Consider the following 19969-nt stretch of genomic DNA (forward strand, 5'->3'; position numbering starts at 1 on the left):
TTTCTTTACTTACAACTGTCTTGGTAAATTCTTCTTACCACCCTCCTGATAACAGCCTCAGATAGTTGCCAATCAGCTGCAACATTTAGGTCATGAAGACTCTGCCTTCACAAATGGATTAATGACACTATAAAAAGGTCTTATGAGTGTGGGTTCTCTCTTTTCTGCCAGTGAAGACGTGGTATTTCTCCCCTCTGGAGGACACCGCATGCAAAGTGCCATCTTGGAAGCAGAAAGGCCAGGCCCTAACCTGCCAATGCCTTGATTTGGGGTGTCCCAAAGTCTAGAACTGAGAAATAAATATCTGTTCTTTGCCCAGTCTGTGGTATTCTGTTATAGCAGCACAAAACAGGCAGCAGTGGAAGTGTGGAATGCATGGTTAAGCCCTGCTCAGCCAGGAAACAAGACCTACCTCGTAGGAAGTTCTGATGAGTCTAAAGATGTCTACCTCAGGGTAAGGTTCCACGTCATCACTGAGCAAGGAGTGGAGGTGAGGAATGGGAGGCAGCGTGCTGTCTTTATTGGTCACACTGTCTAAATACCTGGAAGAAGAATGCATCAGAAGTCACAGGAGAAGAAACTGGAATCCTCCCATTATAATTCTCCAATCATTTTCTGCAAGTTCTACATTTTAAAACAAAGGACTAGAGTTTCTTTAAAGATGGAAAGAGAGAAAGAAAATCTGTTAATTTCTAAAGAAAAAGCATATGAAAATAAATCCTCAGCCACAGAAAGAAGCAGGCATTACGATCACCATCAAATCAGTTAAGACTCATGAAATGAAGAGAAAGCATGAGGAAGAAAACCGGAGGTGGTTTTCAAAGTTAGGCTTAGTACAATACCTTCCCAAAACGGTCATGGCCTCCCCATCATCCTTGCAGTTCAACAGTTTGTCCACATTTGCATCCAGCACAGCTAGGGCCAACTGGAATATCACTTTAATTCCTTCATAGAAGAAACAATCAACAACCACAACTGCACTCTCAAAAGGCATCACACTGAGAAATAGTGTGAGGAACCAAGATAGGGAGATGGTGGAAATCACGCCCAGGTCTTGCATGCAGTCATACAGCTGTGGGACGTAGTCTCGTGCTAGCTCCTCAAAGACACCTTGGTCCACCAGTGCACCTGTGGCAGCGATGTACACAAAAAGGCGCAGCTTAGCCAATTACACAGTGTAACTAAAGAATCCATTCAAACAACTTGACTGCTAGCACAGGACTCTGTTCCTTTCTGCTAACTGTTCTGCTGTGACTGTTACTAGACCAAGGTGTCAACACAGCTCAGTCACCAGATTAGTTCTGGCTGCATCTTCTCTTTCTGGGCTCTTCCTGTCCTGTTTTCCCTTCCAAAAAAGAACAATCACATGACAATTATAAGGGTTGTTGAGAAAGCCAGTTTATAAGGTTTTCATGACATACAATTAGTTATTTTGTTGGCAACATAACGTTTGGTTTGGCATGAAATGTACATCCAAGTACAGTCATGCATCACTTAACAATGGAGACATGTTCTGAGAAATGGGTTGTCAGGCAAATCTGTCATGTGAACATCTTTGAGAGTACTCACACAAACCTAGACGGTAGAGCCTTACTACACACCTAGGCTATATGGTACAGCCTATTGCTCCTAGGCTCCAAACCTGTATAGCACGTTACTGTACTAAATACTGCAGGCAACTATAACATAATGATAAATAGTTGTGTATCAAAACAGAAATGATACAGTAAATATACAGTATTATAATCTAATGGGACATCTGTTGTATATGCAGTCCTTCATCAGCCAGAACATCAACACATGACTACAGTTCCAAATGTACATCTAAGCAGCTTAGCTGGCAAACTCTTATTAATTAAAAAAGATAATAATGATCCCAGCACTTGGGGAGGCCGAGGCAGGCAGATCACCTGAGGTGAGGAGTTTGAGACCAGCCTGGCTAACATGGTGAAACCCTATGTCTACTGAAAATACAAAAATTAGCCAGGCGTGGTGGTGGGAGTCTGTATAGTCCCAGCTACTCGGAGACTGAGGCAGGAGAATCACTTGAACCTGGGAGGTGGAGGTTGCAGTGAGCCAAATTCACGCCACTGTACTCCAATCTGGGCAACAAAGCGAGATGGTCTCAAAAAAAAAAAAAAAAAAAAATCACACTTCTGGATGCATGGTGCCTACATATTAATCATTTTTTAAAACAATTACTTTTTTAAAAAACTTAAAAGCATTCCTGTTGTACACATTCATGATCAACTTAAGGACATTTTTGATAATATTTTCAATAATCAAATTCATGTGCAAATGTTTAGAAATATAGAAAGAATGCAAGTGAGAAGCATAAACAATATACTGTATGACCCTAGCAATGAAAAGCTTGTCCTGCTAAAATGAATCACTGATATTTGAGAGAATTACAAGGAGTAACAGCAATAATTTAAATCCTCAAAACAGGTGTTTGCTTTGCAATAAAACCAGTCCCGAAAAATACCTTAGAAACCTAGCTTTCAATAAACCTCTATATTCTATTTTTCCACCCCAGATAGCCTTTTTTTGGCAATACCTCCATATTTCACAGGTTCCCATCCTCTTTATTAACTTTTTTTAAATCAAATCTCTTTGTGTTGATGGTGCACATACCTGGTGTAGCTCTCACATGTCAGAGTGACACACACATCAAATATTTTCTAAATTTCTGGAGCAGGGATATGTGTATAGTCCCTTAAATTCCATGGGGCTCCTTTGTATACAGCCTATATTTATTCAATCTCTCTCATTTCCATTTTGAAAAACTGGAGTAGTCTGAAATTCTTTTGGCTTATGGTGACCAGAAATAGTGTTCTGGCTGGTACCTCTCTAAAAGCATCTTTTTGACGAGACATAGGTTGAAATGTTAAATGCATCTCCACTTACCCACAACTCTGGTGTTGTAGTAATCTGGGAGCATGCGCTCACACAAAGCCACAAGCAGCCAGAAAGCTTCCTCCTCTTTGGCATAAAGCAGCAGCACTGAAGTGACAATATTCATGGCCTAAAAAAGTGAAAGAGGATGTCATCAAATACAGTTTAAAATATAAGCAATTCTGTTAGCATATTAAAATTACTCAGTTATTCTCACAAGGGCTGGCAAACCTTTTCTGTGAAAGGCCAGATAAACATGTTTAGGCTTTGGAGGCTATACACGTCGTCTCTGTCACATATTCTTCTGAGTTTTGTTTTATGACCCTTTAAAAACATAAAAACCTGAGTCCTTGAACCAGTAAGTGTGCGGGGTCTTCCTTAACACCAATATTCACCAGACAGAGCCCTGAACTCATACTGGCAAACCCCTATTCCAAAAATTTGCCCAAAGGCTATTTCACAAAGCTTTTAACCTGCTAAAATCTCTCAATGTTCTTAATCCTTAATTCAGTGAGGTAAACATTTCCTTTGAACTTTCCATAATGGTTTCTATAATCAGGTACACATGGCTCCAGGCTCTCCTCAGAGAACAATGAAACCTTTCAGACTTGGAGTCCTCACCCAACATTTCCATCTGGAGAGAGATGGTAGTGATAACTGAGAGTGATTTAAATTCTAAAGTAACTGTACTTTATTAAAAGATATTATCAGATACCTCATAACCACTCTAGACTCAACTACTTTAATAGTCTTCTTAATTAAAAAGAGGAAAATCAAAAGGTAAATATGAACTTTATTATATTAGAGGCCAACTACCTCCTGTGCTTCTTTTGATTGCCTAGAAACCAGTAACTGTTCATCAGGCTTCTACAATGTAATTTCAAAAAAAGTATTTTGGTTTAATAGGCTCTTTCTTGTAAGTCTTACTCATTATGTTCCCAAGTGACATCATCATGGAAATTCCACTTGAGAATTAACCTGCTGATCCTAGTACATGATGATGGTCCCTGCCAGTTCCTTCGTCATTCAGTGGAGATAGGTTTTTTTAGGGGTCTACCTTGTAATAGGCTCTGGACTGGGTATTGGAGGATGGGGGACACAGTGGTGATATCTTGCAGGTCCTAAATGCTAGTGTTAGATAAAACAAAGATGAAAAGGTTAACTAGTCTATGTGGGGGGTTATTTAAATTGAAAGTTATAAAAAGGTAAAATAATGCAGTAGAGGGAGACTAACGTGTGCATGTACGTGCACTTGTGTGTTGAAGTAGGAGTTCAGCCTCTTTTAGCTTTTGCTGGATGGTCAGGGAAGCCCTCTACGATGATATAGCCTTTGATTCTTTTTTTTTTTTTAATTTGAGACGGAGTCTTGCTCTGTCGCCCAGGCTGGAGTGCAGTGGTGCGATCTCGGCTCATTGCAAGCTCCGCCTCCCAGGTTCAGGCCATTCTCCTGCCTCAGCCTCCTGAGTAGCTGGGACTACAGGCACTCGCCACCACGCCTGGCTAATTTTTTGTATTTTTAGTAGAGATGGTGTTTCACTGTGTTAGCCAGGATGGTCTCAATCTCCTGACCTCATGATCCTCCCGCCTCAGCCTCCCGAAGTGTTGGGATTACGGGCATGAGCCACCGCGCCTGGCCGATAAAGCCTTTGATTCTACGGTCACGTTATTTTGGAGCTTCCCAAATTTTGGCATCTATACCAGTATAAGAGATGACTTTTGTTGGTATGTAGGCAACTTTTCTTAATACTAAGTTAAGCACTTATTTTAATGTGTATTAAGACATAACCCTAGCATATAAAAGCTCTATTCAAGGACATTATTACTTAAGAGGATGCAAAGTAGGAACATTGTGGCGAACCACAGTGACAGGCCCAGTGATCAGGACGCTCTCTCTTACTCCAGGGTGGGATGAGGGTTGAGGCAGACAGTGATCAGAAGGATCTTCTCCAGGTCACCTAGCTAGACAGTGGTGAATCCAGGAAGATCTCCTCCACTCAGTGCAGCGCTTCTCAACCCAGGATGATTCTGCCTCTCAGACATTTGGCAATGTCTAGAGATATTTTTGGTTGTTACAACTGGGGATTTTCTACCAGCCATCTAGTGGTAGGGGCCAGGGATGTTACTAAACATCCTACAAAGCACAGAACAGCCCATACAACAAAGAATTAACCAGTCTAGAGTGTCAACAGTGCCAAGGTTGAGAGGCCCTGGTGAAGTGATAGTTCCGTTAACCATAAACCTTCCTTCCCACTGTTTGCTGCCAAATGAATAGAAATTTTATTTTATTTTTTTAACAAAAACCACCTGTGACATTTACCTGGCAATACCCTATGTTGGGATTTCGAAAAGCATAAGCTGTTAAGACTCTCCTTAGTGCAGCAATGCCCATTTCATTCTGAAAAGCTGGGTGTTCTGGAAGGGAGCGGTGTAAATCCCTCTCAATCTCCTCTGTGGCGAGATTATACTTCCCCATGGACTTCTCCACTAGGTCTTCATAGTACCCAGGATGTGTGGCCTTCTCATTGATGGCACCTGAGATATATCCAACAGATACAATATCAAAAATGTGAGAGCTCTGCCTTTTGGTTTGAAACTACAGCTTATGATTGAACCGCTTTACTTTCCTACCTCTCAAAGGAAACTTGCAAAAGAAGGTGAAATCACAGTTGTGGTATGTTGCAATCATGGCTAGACTGATGAATTTGCCTGTGGCCTCCTTCCCTCTTTCAGCTCCACAGTAGGCTGGCTACTTAAAAACTTTCCTAAGGTAGAGGTTCCCAAGCTACAAAACCATGCTCCGAGGAACTCCCACAGACAGTCCTGAAGGGCTGCTTAGAAGCACAGGTGGGGAGGACATCATAACAAGCCAGGCTGAGGCTTCACCCTCTCATCACTCTCTTCAACCCGAGCAGCTTTGCTTTTATTTTATTGTGGTTTTCATTAAGATTTCACTTGAAAAAGGAGGTTCTGTCTCTCAAAATAAGTCTGAAAACTGCCTGCTAACGTGTTAGCTCTGAAGGGTTTAATAGCCATATTGAAGAGAAGGTGGAGATACTTGGTGGAGTTTTTCAAATTGCAGAGTGGTAAGAGTATTCCTAGCAGTGGTGAGTCATCATTATTGATGGAAGTTCCTCAGGTGGTGGGGATGGGGATGGAGAGTTATACTGAGAATCATCCAGTTGAGATACTTACACTTTAGGATTCTTCAAGACAGAAAAACCCTATATGCAAGTATCTACCTCTCAATCTAAATTTTAATTACATTACTGTTGGGAAGACTGAATATTCACATGCAGAAGAATGAAAATGAACCCTTTTTTTTATACCATGTACCAAAATTAATGCAAAATGGATTAAAGTTTTAACACAATTCCTGAAACCATAAAACTAGTAGAAAAAAATACAGAAAGAAAATGCTTCTTGACACTGATATGGCAATTATTTTTTGGATGTGACACCAATAGCACAGGCAGCAAAAGCAAAAATCAGACAAGTGGGATGTCATCAAACTAAAAAGCTCTGCACAGCAAAGGAAGCAATCAAAAAGCAACTTAATGGAAGAAAATATCTGCAAACCATATGTCTGATAAGGGGTCAATATACAAAATATATAATGAACTCACAGAACTCAATAGTCTAAACCAAACAACCTGATTTTAACATGGGCAAAGGAAATGAATAGACAGTTCTCAAAAGAAGGTATACAAATCACCAACAGGTGTATTTAAAGGTGCTCAACATCACTAATCATCACGGAAATGCAAATCAAAACTACAATGAAATACCACCTCATACCTGTCAGAATGGCTATGATAAAAAAGACAAAAGATAACAAGTGTCAGCAAGGATGTGGAGAAAAGGGAACCCTTGTACACTGTTGGTAAATTGCTACAGCCATTATAGAAAACAGTATAGAGATTCCTTAAACTAAAAATAGAGCTACCTTATGATCCAGTAATCCCACTCTAAGCATATATCCAAAAGAAGTGAAATCAGTATCCTGAAGAAATATCTGCACTCCTATGTTTATTGCAGCATTTTCACAATAGCCAAGATATAGAAACAATCTAAATACCCATTAAGAGATGAATGGATAAAGAAAATGGGGCATATATACAAAATGGGATATTATATTCAGCCTATAAGAGGGGAAGTCCTGTCATTTTTGATAACATGGTTGAACCTGGAGGACATTATGCTAAGTGAAATAAGCCAGGCACAGAAAGACAAGTAATATATGTTCTCAGTTATATGTGGAATCTAATATAGTCAAACTCATAGAAACAGAATAGAATGGTGATTACCAGGAGCTAAGGAAGGGGGAAAATGGAGAGATGTTGGTCAAAGGGTATAGAGCTTCAGTTATAAGACATGAAAATGTTCTGAAGATCTAACATAATACTGTATTGTATACTTGAAATTTGCTAAGAGGGTAGATCTTAAGTGTTCTCTCACCAAACTCTCCCCACCAAAAAAAAAAAGAAAAGAAAAAAGACAAAAAGAAAAAACATGGTAACAATGTGAGGTAATAGATATGTTAAACTAGCTCGATTACAGTAATCATTTCACAATGTATATGAAATCATCAAATTAATACACCTTAAATACATACAATTTTTATTTGTCAATTATACCTCAACAATGCATGAATGTGTTCATGAAAGCTGCAGGATACAAGATCAATACACAAAATCTACAGGCTAGCAATGAATAATCTGAAAATGAAAGTAAGAAAATAATTCCCTTTACTATAGCATCAAAAATAATAAAATATTTCGGAATAAATATAACAAAACACATGTAAGAGTTGCACACTGCAAACTACAAAATATTGCTAGAAGAAATTGATCAAGACTTAAATAAAAGACATCCTGTGTTTACGGGTTGGAAGACTTAATGTTGTTACGATAGAAAAACTCCCAAATTGATCTACAGATTCAACACAATACCTATCAAAATCCCAGCTGTCCTTTTTGCAAAAATTGGCTAGCTGTTCCTAAAATTCATATGCAACTTCAAGAGACTCAAAAAAGAACAAGAAAATTGGAGGACTCACACTTCCCAATTTTAAAACTTACTGCAAAGCTACAGTAAGCAAGACAGTGCAGTGCTGACATAAAGACAGACATACAGATCAATGGACTAGATTTAAGAGTCCAGAAATAAATCCTAACATTTAAGTTCTATTAATTTTTAACAAGGGTGCTAAGACAATTCAATGGGGGAAAGAATAGTATTTTCAACAAATGGTGCCGGGACAACTAGATATCCATATGGAAAAGAATGAATTAGACCATCACCTTCATCTCACACCACATAAAAAATTAACTCAAGGCCAGGCGCAGTGGCTTGCGCCTGTAATCTCGGCACTGTGGGAGGCCAAGGCAGGTGTATCACGACGAGGTCAGGAGTTTGAGACCAGCCTGATGAACATGGTGAAACCCCGTCTCTACTAAAAATACAAAAATTAGCCAGGCGTGGTGGTGCACACCTGTAATCCCAGCTACTCAGGAGGCTGAGGCAGGAAAATCGCTTGAACCCAGGAGGTGCAGGTTTCAGTGAGCCGAGATCATGCCATTGCACTTCAGCCTGGGCGACAGAGTGAGACTCAGTCTCCAGAAAAAAAAAAAATTAACTCAAAATGACCTAACTATAAGAGCTAAAACTATAAACTCTTAGAAGAAAGCATAGGTGTAAATCTTCATGTCATGAGAGCAGAGTGACAAAGGAAAAATAGACAAATTGTATTTCATTAAAATTAATTTTTTTGTGTGCTTTGAAGGATACCATCAAGACAGTGAAGACAACGCACAGAATGGGAGCATTTTTAGAAAAAATCTGGTAATGAACTTGTATCTCAAATATGTTTAAAAACTTTTACAACTCAATAATTAAAAGACAACCCAATTAAGAGCAGGCAAAGGATCTGAGTACATACTTCTACAAAGAAGATACAGAAGTGGTCAGTAAGTGTATGAAAAAATGCTCAACATCATTATCCTTCAGGAGAATGCAAATCAAAATAATGTTTAACCTTTAAAAGGTTAAACATAGTTACCATACGAACCAGAAATTCCACTTCATTCATACATTCAAGAGAATTAGAAGCAGGTGTCCATACAAAAACCTGTATTTAAAAAAATTTTAAACTTTCTAATTTTCTAAATTTTAAATCTGTATTTTATTTCTTGAGAGAGGGTCTTGCTGAGTCACCCAAACTGGGGTGCAGAGGTCTGATCACGGCTCACTGCAGCCTCAACCTCCCAGGCTCAAGTGATCTTCCCATCTCAGATTCTTGAGTAGCTGGGACTACATGTGCATGCCACCACACCCAGCTAGTTAAAAAATTTTTTTTTTTTTTTTTTTGTAGAGATGGGTGTCTCACTATGTTGCCTGGGTTGGTCTCAAACTCCTGGGCTCAAGTGATCCTCCCCGCCCTGGCCTCCCAAAGTGCTGGGATTACAGGCATGAGCCACTGTGCCCAGCCCACACAAAAACATGTAGATGAACATTCATAGCAGCATTATTCATAGGAAACAAAAAGTAGAAACAACCTAAATGTTTGTCAACTGAAAAACGAATGAACAGAGTGTAGTATGTCCATACAATGATACAATATTTGGCCATAAAAAGGAATGTAATGCTGATACATGCTACGACATGGTGGAACCTTGAACACAGTATGCTACGTGAAAGAAGCCAGTCACAAAAAACTACATATTCTATGCTTCCATTTATACAAAATGTCTAGCAACAGAAAGTAGTCTGGTGGTTGCCTGGGGCTGGGAGGGGGCTTGAGGGGAATGGAACTACCAGTCTGTATTTCCAAACAGTTTATATCTATTTTCCAAATTGATAAAAGGTACGGGGTATTTTGGGGGGATGAAAAATGTTCTATCATTGTGATCACTGCACAATTCTGTGAATATACTGAAAAAAAAAAACCACTGAATTGTATACCTTAACTGGTAAGTTGTGAATTATATCTCAATAAAGATATCACAAAAAATATATAAATGATATATATATTGACAGGGTAAACACTCACATTTCATAATTCAGAAAAGTGGAGCCCCAAGACCCCTGGACTGGCCAAGGCCTTGTCTCTGATGGTCACTGAGAGAGCTGGCCTCACCACTCACGCTTGCCCTGGAAAAGCCAACCCGGCTGACAGGGACATAACGCTGGCTTTTGCTCTGGGAGACATACTGTGATTTCTTGTCATCTGACCTGCATTTCATTTCAGTGGGTACAGAGTTCAGGTCATGATGCCGTCACCCTAAGGGTCACAGGAAGCAGGTGAGACCCAAGTTGGGCTCTGGCCTGGAGCTGTGCTCTCTTCATGATAGGCTGGCCCTCAGGCGAACCCCATTCCTGGATGTGGAAATACGGGCTCAGTTATCACCCCAACAGAGGGCCGTGTGGAGACACTCTGTGGTCTCACATGGTCCATCTGCCGTTAAAGGAAACACTGGGTCTAACTCTCAACATTATCTCTGAGATAGGGCTGTGTACTATTGTAGTATATACTAGTTTCCTGGTACTCGTTTTGAGCTTCATTTTCACTTAAAATGCAGCTATAAATAACTTCTAATTTGAACAAGGAGGATGAAAATGGAACTCTGTTTACTCTGTCAGTGATCTGAATCTGGTTGTCAAGGTGACTAGTTCACTAAACACAGGGAAGACAAGAAAAGACTGGATGGTAATGATCTTCTTGGGTTTCAATTATAATTAGAGATGAGTTGACTCAAATTTAGGTTTCTAAATGAGGAGCTATGGCTGGTCCACTTAGGGAAAATGAGGCCAGGCACAGTGGCTCATGACTATCATCCCAGCACCTTGGGAGGCTGAGGTAGGAGGATTGATTGAGCCTACAAGTTTGAGACCAGCCTGGGCAACACAGCAAGACACCTATCTCTACAAAAAGAAAGAAGGAAAGAAAAATGAAAAATAAGACATGTATTAAATAAATATAGAACTAGTTTTACATGAAATAGACAAAACCAATTATTTTTCAGGATTATACGTCCCTGTTTCTGAGACATTTATACATCTCATTATGGGCATTTACATCTACTTTTACAAAGAGCTACAGGTTTTTTTAAAGGCTTTCCTGTGAGTCTGGTAATTATTACTTTTAATATCACTTTTTAAGAATAAAAGCTTTTGATAATAGCATTTGTGTCAGACCATCTTAGGTTCAAATAAAAATACTCACATAAGCCTATTTAGAATGATTATATTTCAGGCTTCAATCCAGATAGAACAACTGATTTACATGTGAAAGTAAAGTTGGTGAAACTAAGGAGTGCTCTGTGTCTGAGATATTAAAGATCCCCGGGATATACTCAGTGCTTTCGGATGGGAGGAGGCAGTGTGAGCTTAGCCTGAAGGATCTCTGGTTTCTGTAGCAGGGCTCAAAGATCTGATGTGACAGAATGATGGACAGGCACAAGAGCCAGGTCTGTGGACCAGTAAAGATGGATGCCTCTTCCCCACTGGTCCATGGACGTGTCCCCTTCTGTCCTTCCTGGCATCTCTGGCTTGAAGTACAAGGTATGATCTGAGTAAGATTTATTTCCAGTGCAGACTCTGGCCTCATCTTTACGGTTCCAGTGATTACCAAAGACTTCAGGAGGTGGCAAAAATCAAACACCTGGGCCTTTTTATTCCTCCTATTTCTTTCCTCCCAATTCCCCACCCGATGACTGCTCTAAAGATGTGTCACACTTAAACATTCTCAATGAAGTTGAGTAGCTGGGCAAGGACAAATGAACTACTGAAGTCACAAAGTATTCTGTTCCTTTACTTCAGGTTCTCTTTTATTCCTAAATAGCCTGACTGAAGAAACGGAAGTACTTATAAAGACTCGAAGGATGGTGGATTCACCATTTGGTCTGCTTCCTATGGGTCCTGTAGTTTTCCAAAGGGAACAATCATTGAGGGACTTCAATACTCTGGTGAGGAAACATGATGTAGCTTTCAACTGGGGGATGCATATTTGAAAGAACTCCTGAGGCATGACTGAAGGCACAGGGAGGCCCTGGCGTGGAGTCCCACAGACTTTGACACCAGCACTCCCAGCCCAGTGGCCGTACCTGACAGCAGCAGCCAGAGCTCCCCACGCATGCTCTCCGGGATGCCCTTCAACACCAGCTCCCGCGTTTTCTCTGTGCGGTACATGCAGACCCCTTGCCCATACTCAGCAAAGTGAATCTTCCAGGCTTGCTCTTTCAGAAACTCTTTGGCCTGAAAGGGATAATGAAACATTATGACACCCAAAGTACCCTGAGGATGGTAAGAGAAGAGCGATGGAAGGTCAGAACATGTTCCCTGCTGAACGGAGTGACAATTCCAGAGAGAAGTCATGAGAAAAAGGAACTCAGATTTTCTGGAGTTCTTCTCCAATTTTATACATCTATCATGGTCTACAGCTCTGCCATGAAGCTTTTGGGCCCAGAGTCAGAATCCTACTTACCTGAGATTGTATTTATGGTTTTATGTCTACAACCTCAAGTGAAAGTAAGTTAATGATGTTTAAATATGGGCTGAGAAATCAGGTATTTATTTTGTTGGTTTAACTTAAGCAAGAGTTAAAAACAAAACAAGACCAAAAGAAGTTACCTGTACCCTCTATAACTCATCTCCTTCCATGAGGCCACTGTGGAAGTTATAACATATTTAGACAAAAATCTGCTTAACTTATAGGAAAATCTCCATTTACATAGGCATGTGTGAATTTACTGATAGTAAAAAATATTGTTAATGGCATTGTTCAAATCTACAAAGTTTCAGTGAAAAGTGAGAGGCACCCACTAATTTCGGGTTGAACTCCTCGGGAGACCGCCGCCGATACATGGTCATCAAGGTCTGTGTAGCTGTGGGGACGCTGTTGCCATTTAGGTTAAACTGGCGCTCTCCATCAGCATCAGAGCTCGTGCTTCTCTGGGGGCTGGAGGAGACAAGGCTGCTGGGTCGAGAGTACACCTGTCAATACAGAGAGGAACAAGACATTGGGAGGACATGGGCAATAGAACCTACTTCTCTTCAGTGTCTTCTGTATGGTTATCAAAAGCTACATCATTTTTTTCCCATGGTGTTTCTTGCTATGCGAAGAAACATGAGAAAAGCAGCAAGCCATCATTTTGGCAGGGATTAGACAGGTGGCTGGGTCCCAGGCCGCAGCACTTCAATGCTCACAACAGGTTTCTGAATCTTCATGTTTTAGATGCATATTTGCAACAAAGTGCTTGGCCATTTGTTTCTCTGATTTGCATGTATGCAAAGCATGTCATGGTTGAATCAGCAGCTATGGCTGCCTCATCACCCCATTGAGTTTCTGGTGCCTCAAAAATGCCCACATAAGCTTGGAGCAGGTGAACGGAGACAGGGATGTTATGTGTGAGCTTACCACCTTCAAAACATGTTTTATCTGCCAGTAACTTCCTCTAACCATTCAGCTAGTCACCTATCTTTTCAGGCCTCCAGTTTTCCTGAATGTTGGTCCAGGGAAGAATTCCACAGGGACCCAATATGTATTCTATCATAATAAAAATCATCATAATGATTTGTATTTCAGGTTTGAGACATTATTTAGTGACCTCTGTACCGTTCTCAACAATGTCACTATATGGACCCGAGTCACTTACTATGCAACTAGAACAGATTACTTAAGAATTTCTTCAACTATAAAATAAAAGTGTTATTCCAGGTGATCTATAAGGTTCCTTCTAAATCTATGACCCCAAATACAAAGCCCTTGAGATATTGCTGAGATATTGCTCTGGGCATCAGATGCGAAGCTTGAAGATCAAACAAAATGGGCAAGGAAGTGAACACACTTGGGCACAGGAACAGGATAAACCAAAAATACTTTCAGGTGTCTCCCACAGACCTCATCATCTGAACTGTTGTAACTTCCTGCAAACTCCTTGTCAGAATATATTTTGGAAGTAGTCTGTTGCAGGAAATCTGAGATCCTCTGCACTAGAAAGTCTCTGTCTTTCAAGTTGGCAAATAGGAAGGTCATCCTGTTTCGGGTGCTGATGGATAAGGGACTGGGGAGCACACTGGAGCTGTCTGCCTTTTCCACAATTGTCACCTGAAAAGAAGTGGGAAACAAAGAGCATTATTTTCCAAGAATTACCCAACAGCAGCCTATGAGCAGCATTAAAGGAGGAAGGCGGCACTTTCATTATTCTGTAGGAACCACCTATATTTTATTGAGGCAAAACTGAGACTCTTTGACTCTGTTCCAGTAAAATAAAACCGCTCAAAACAATCAAACTGGAGCTTATACTAGAAACTGGAATTGTCTTGCTGGTTTTTCCAAATCAGTGGTTCAAAACTGGGACTTTCTTCCTCTCAGAAGACATCTGGGAACATCTGGAGGCATTTTGGGTTGTTACAAGTGGAGGGATACTACTGGCATCTGGTAGTAGAGTCCAGGGATGCTGCTAAACATCCTATGGCACACAGGACAGCCACTCCATCCCACTCCACCCCAATGAAAGCCCATCCCAAAATGTCAATAGCTCCAAGGTTGAGAAACCTTGCTATCAAGGAATTATTTTTCATTAAAATTTCATGGAGCTATAAGAGAGAGGGCTCCTAGCTGCTTCATCAGCCATAAGAGACAGAAAACAAACCATGATCTGGTTCCTTTTACCAAGCTTAATGTTGGAATGGTTTTCAAAACACCACCAATCCTTCAAATGTTTCTTTTAGACTCCAGGGCTTTTCATCCTTCGCCTTCTACCACTACAAAGTTTTAAAGGTTCTATTCTGAACAGACATGTAAAGAATGTAAACAGCTTAATTGCAACGCTATCTGAACTACCAGACCGTGTGTGTGTGTGCATGCACACGTGTGTGTGCCGAAGCCTACCACATGGGGGAAATTTAGCTCTAAACTGAAGACATATATGGGTGATTTATAATAGAATTTTCATCAACTAGAAACTAGGATAAACGCATTAAAACTTTTCTCTTTAGCATGTTAGAAAACAAATCTCAAGGCAAGCACTAGAAAAATGGTTTATTTGCAGCAGCTCTGACAATATACTGAAAGCTAAGATCTTTTTTCCCTTCTTCATTTCTACCTGCAAGCAGTCTAGACAGGTTAAACTTTAAGTTGTTAATTAGCATTTTTATGTGAAATATATTTCTTCCAAAGCACAACTTAGAAATGTTTTCCCTACTGAAGACTAAGTAACCTATTGAAGTTGTCTAAAAACTCTTGCATATCTAAAAAAATAGGTCTGCCTGGGGTCCATCAAGGGAAAAAGTGTAGCATCTGACTGCTGTTTTCAGAATATATGTGTTAGAATATATATAAGATTCTTTTAATATCTATATTAAATATATGTGTTAATATATGACATATACATTATATATTAAACATACATTATAGAATATTAAAAATATATATTTATATATATTAAAGGAATCTTCTGAGACACCTGAAGTTGTACATAAGAATTTTCTTTCTAATGCAATAAATGCTAGATAACAAAGGGAAATACCTCCTTTTCATGAAAAGAATTTTCCCATAACATTTAAGGCATGTATTAAAGAATACTTATTTTTTAAAATCCACAAAAGCCCCTTTCCTCACATCAAATTTTTACTGGCTCTTTTGGTCATGAGGTGTCTGGGATAAATGGAAAATGCCAAGGAGATGAAAGGTTACATTATGTGTCTAAAACGCAGTTAGCTATGTGGATCTTGATAAAGTCAAAGTGAAAAATTCCTTCCTCTAGCTGGAGCATGTATACAGAAACAAGAAAGCTCCCACATAAAACATATAAATGCTCAGACGGCTTATAAAATGTTTCTCACTGATAAATGAGTTCTAGCAGAACTCTATCACATAAGCTCCCCGCCACCAGGAAAGGAGAACAATTATATTAGAGTCTGCTACAATATAACGAGACATATTTTCATGACCAATTTGAGTTATAAAAGAGACTGCAACTTAATCAAGTCTTGGTGTTTAATATGAAACACTGGAAAGTAATTTACGAATGAAAAAAAGGCTAGGCACGTGGCTCACGCCTGTAATCCCAGCACTTTGGGAGGCCTAAGCAGTCAGATCACTTGAGCTCAGGAGTTCAAGACCAGCCTGGCCAACATGATGAAACCCCATCTCTACTAAAAATGCAAAAATTAGCTGTGTGTGGTGGCACACACCCATAATTCTAGCTACTCAGGTGGCTGAGGCAGGACAATCACTTGATCCCAGGAGGTGGAAGAGGAGGCTGCAGTGAACCAAGAATGTGCCACCGCACTCCAGCTTGGATGACTGTGTGAGAGACCCTGTATCAAAAAAAAAAAAAAAAAAAATTCCTTCTCTTGCTGGCGTAATAATTTCTTCAAAATCTATAGCAACATGATCCTGGATAAATGCTTAACATCTGTTGACTGGGTCTACCTTAAGTCAATATGTAGAATGTATGTTAAAAACCTCCAGTCAATATTTCAGCTTATTTATTTAAACAAATTAAGTGAAACAACAATTCTTGGTCTATACAATCTTAAAAGTGGGCATTCCGTGTAGGATGTAATGTTCCCAGGGATGTCAAGCAGCCTGACTCGGTTATGAAAGGTACCCAGCTCACGTGGAGGGCACCCTCCATTCAGACCCCACATGGATGGTGGAGGTGCCCCCATTGCTCTTCTGACATTATTGTTACCTAAAGGTAATAAAAATTACATTAAGTCTTTTGCTTCTTCCATTAGTTGGGGTGGGGCTCTACCATTAATACTTCACAGAGTCATCAGTTCAAAGAAAAGGCACTGCCGTCTCACTAAGTGCTTCTTTAAAGCTGCGCCTTCCAACCACAACAAGCTTGATTTCTAAATGCTACCTCTGCAGACTGCCTCTCTTCTGATTCACCCCGAAATATAGTCATATTTATTATTATCTCTGCTCTACTAGAGAAAACTAGCAAGCAGAAGAGAGGTTGAGAATATTAATCACCATTCTCTCAATTCCTCCAAGATCTCAACAGTGTATTCTAAATCGCACTAAAATGTAAACAGAGCTAGCTGGCTCTAACACCCGGGAGGTGGAGACCAGAAGGACCAGCAGGACAGCAGATGTCTTGATAGAGGCTTCCAGACCCTCTCTGCTCCTCATTTCCCTCTGGATAAACTGAGAGTGATGACTCATTCAGGTCATAAATAGCACATTCATGGTATTCTGAATCCCAGAATTGGTTTCCCTAGCTGGTACAGGTAATGCTGCTTTACTACATTTGAGTAGCACTTGATGAAGAAAATTACATTCAGATTTGGTGAAGAAAATTATGTTTAGTAACATCCTATAGCAAAAACTACTAAGAAGGTAAATTTGGTGGAAAAACTTACAAAATACATTTCACAGTCAAATGTAAAACTGTTACATTATTTCTGTCAGAATTTACCCACAACATATCTTGGCCTTAAAATGTGTTATAACTACAATTAGTTGACCCTATGACAAGGAGAGCTAGATTTGTCAGTTGCCTAACATTTTTCATTCTTTTTGATTCACAGTTCGACTTCTGTTTGCAATTTATAACTTAAAGAAAATTATACATGCATTTGAGAGAAAACTAGAAGCAACGGAAAGGTCCAACCATAGGTAACTGAATGAATAAATTATGTATATACTTTATGGAATAAACTGCAGGATTTAAAATTTAATTGTGATATGGATGTGATGGTGTATGCCTGTAATCTCAGCTACTCATGGGACTAAGGCAGGAGGCTCATTTGAGCCTAGGAGTTCATGTCTACTCTGTGCAATAGACCAAGGCCCCTATCTCTTAAAAAAAAAATTACATTGTAGAAAAAAATATATATATATCTATATTTTTAAATCTTTTTATTTTTAGAGATAAGGTCTTGCTCTGTCACCCAAGCTGGAGTGCAGTGGTTCGATCATAGCTCACTGTGATCTCAAACTCCTGGGCTCAAGTGATCCTCCCACTTTAGCCTCCCAAGTAGCTAGGACTACAGGAGCACATCACCATCCCCAGCTAATTTTTTTTTTTTTTTTTTGAGACGGAGCGCTCTGTCATCCAGGCTGGAGTGCAGTGGCGCGATCTCGGCTCACTGCAAGCTCCGCCTCCTGGGTTCACGCCATTCTCCTGCCTCAGCCTCTCCGAGTAGCTGGGACTACAGGCGCCCGCCACCATGCCCGGCTAATTTTTTGTATTTTTAGTAGAGATGGGGTTTCACCGTGGTCTCGATCTCCTGACCTTGTGATCCGCCCGCCTCAGCCTCCCAAAGTGCTGGGATTACAAGCGTGAGCCACCGTGCCCGGCCCCCAGCTAATTTTTTTAAATTTTTAATTTTTTGTAGAGATGGGGCCTTGCTATGTTGCCTAGGCTGGTCTTTGAACTCCTGGCCTGAAGCAATCCTCCTGCCCCAGCTTCCCAAAGTTCTGGGATTATAGGTGTGAGCCACCACACCTGGCCTATAGAAGAATATTTAATGATTTGAAGGACACTTTAAGATATACTCAATGTTAAAGGAAATAAGTAAAAATAAAAATTCCCTATAAAGTGTTTTACATCTAAATTATATAAATGACATATACACAGCAATGCAGAGAAAAAACTAGAAAGCTGTACAATAGAATGTTAACAGTAGTCCTCTCTGAACAGTGGAACTAGGGGGGACTTTTCTCTTTATTTGTCTGTACTTTTACAAATTCTGGGATAAAGACATATTACTCTTAAAACAAGAAAAGAAGAAACTATGCCTAATTAAAAAAAGAAAAAGAAAAAGAAGGCAGAGAGAAACCTGAATCCTTTGCTAAAGGGATGTTAGCAAGGGGACAATCCTGATCAAATACCCAAAGCCTCTGGCCACCTTAGCTTCTAGAAAGGACCAGGGTAGGTTGGAAGAGTTCAGGTTAGAAACTGCAGGGCTGCTGGCCCCTGCATTGCCCTTTCTCTGACATCCTAACCTGGGGTCTTTGTCAACTCCAAGCCTCAAGGCAAAGCTTCCAGACAAGTACCAGAGTAAGCTATCATCCTGGAGTTAGGATGGAACCCACCTCCACCCCAGAACGATAATAATGTTTCTTAGACTTTACTGTGCATAAGAATTGGCCTGTAAATTTATTAAAACAGAGATCTAAAACTTGCAGAGATACAGATTCAGAAGATCTGGGATGGACTCAGGAATCTACCATTGTGAGCAGCAGCACGATGGTTCTAACACAGGAAATCAGCGGAGCAGAGCTGAACAAACACGTGGCTTTCTCACTCATACCTAGACTGTCTCCTTTAGACCAGGGTGCCCTCAGACCGTGAGCCAGGTAAAATAAACACGTTTCCTAGTTTCCGTATTTGATGCTTTGACATCTTGGGGGCCTTGCTGACCCTGGAGGGATTACCCTTCCCAGGGCTAGCCAATTTCTAGAAAATTGCTTTCAAAGCAAATCAACCAATCTGCAGCCCACACCTCAACCACTTCCTTTATTGAATGCTCACACTCAACACTACTATTTCCCTGCCCTTTTTAACCCAGGGACAACTAGGGACGACCCCTATGCCCCAGAGCCCACCGAAATTGTTCCAACTATCCAAGCCTAAACCTGTTTACTCGATGTAGCCCATTTCTTCCCTTGAAATCACATAAAGGATCTTGCCCACATTTTCTTTCCCTCCTGCCTCCTCTGACCATGGTGCTTCCACATGTGGCCCAGCACATAGTGTGGCATGCCCTTGCCTCTCAGGATCTGTGCATAAAACAAGCTATTTCAATAGCACTCATCCCCTGATTCCTGGCCTTGTCAAGCCTGAATTGTAATAAAACCTACATTTAGGCCGGGCACAGTGGCTCATGTCTGTAATCCCAGCACTTTGGGAGGCCAAGGTGGGTGGATCACCTGAGGCCAGGAGTTTGAGGCCAGCCTGCCCAACATGGTGAAACTCCGTCTGTCCTAAAAATACAAAAATTAGTTAGTTACTCAGGAGGCTGAGGCAGGAGAATCGCTTGAACCTGGGGGGTGGAGGTTGCAGTGAGCTGAGATCATGCCACTGCACTCCAGTCTGGGTGACAGAGTGAGACTGTC

At 40.5% G+C, this 19969-nt stretch overlaps 1 protein-coding gene across 1 annotated transcript in view; it reads right to left on the reverse strand.

Moving 5' to 3' along the window:
* TBC1D9 (TBC1 domain family member 9) overlaps positions 1 to 19969 on the reverse strand; it is a 136433-nt gene that overhangs the window by 35667 nt on the left and 80797 nt on the right. The window contains exons 7-13 of the mRNA XM_055275976.2: positions 13793 to 13999; positions 12715 to 12885; positions 11997 to 12147; positions 5213 to 5427; positions 2908 to 3025; positions 843 to 1128; positions 413 to 542 (exon numbers count right to left, since the gene is read on the reverse strand). Of these exons, the coding sequence (XP_055131951.1) occupies positions 413 to 542; positions 843 to 1128; positions 2908 to 3025; positions 5213 to 5427; positions 11997 to 12147; positions 12715 to 12885; positions 13793 to 13999 (1278 nt within the window). The remainder of the gene's footprint in view (positions 1 to 412; positions 543 to 842; positions 1129 to 2907; positions 3026 to 5212; positions 5428 to 11996; positions 12148 to 12714; positions 12886 to 13792; positions 14000 to 19969) is intronic.

The sequence above is a fragment of the Symphalangus syndactylus genome, chromosome 4, assembly GCF_028878055.3.
Source record: "Symphalangus syndactylus isolate Jambi chromosome 4, NHGRI_mSymSyn1-v2.1_pri, whole genome shotgun sequence".
Taxonomy (NCBI): Eukaryota; Metazoa; Chordata; class Mammalia; order Primates; family Hylobatidae; genus Symphalangus; species Symphalangus syndactylus.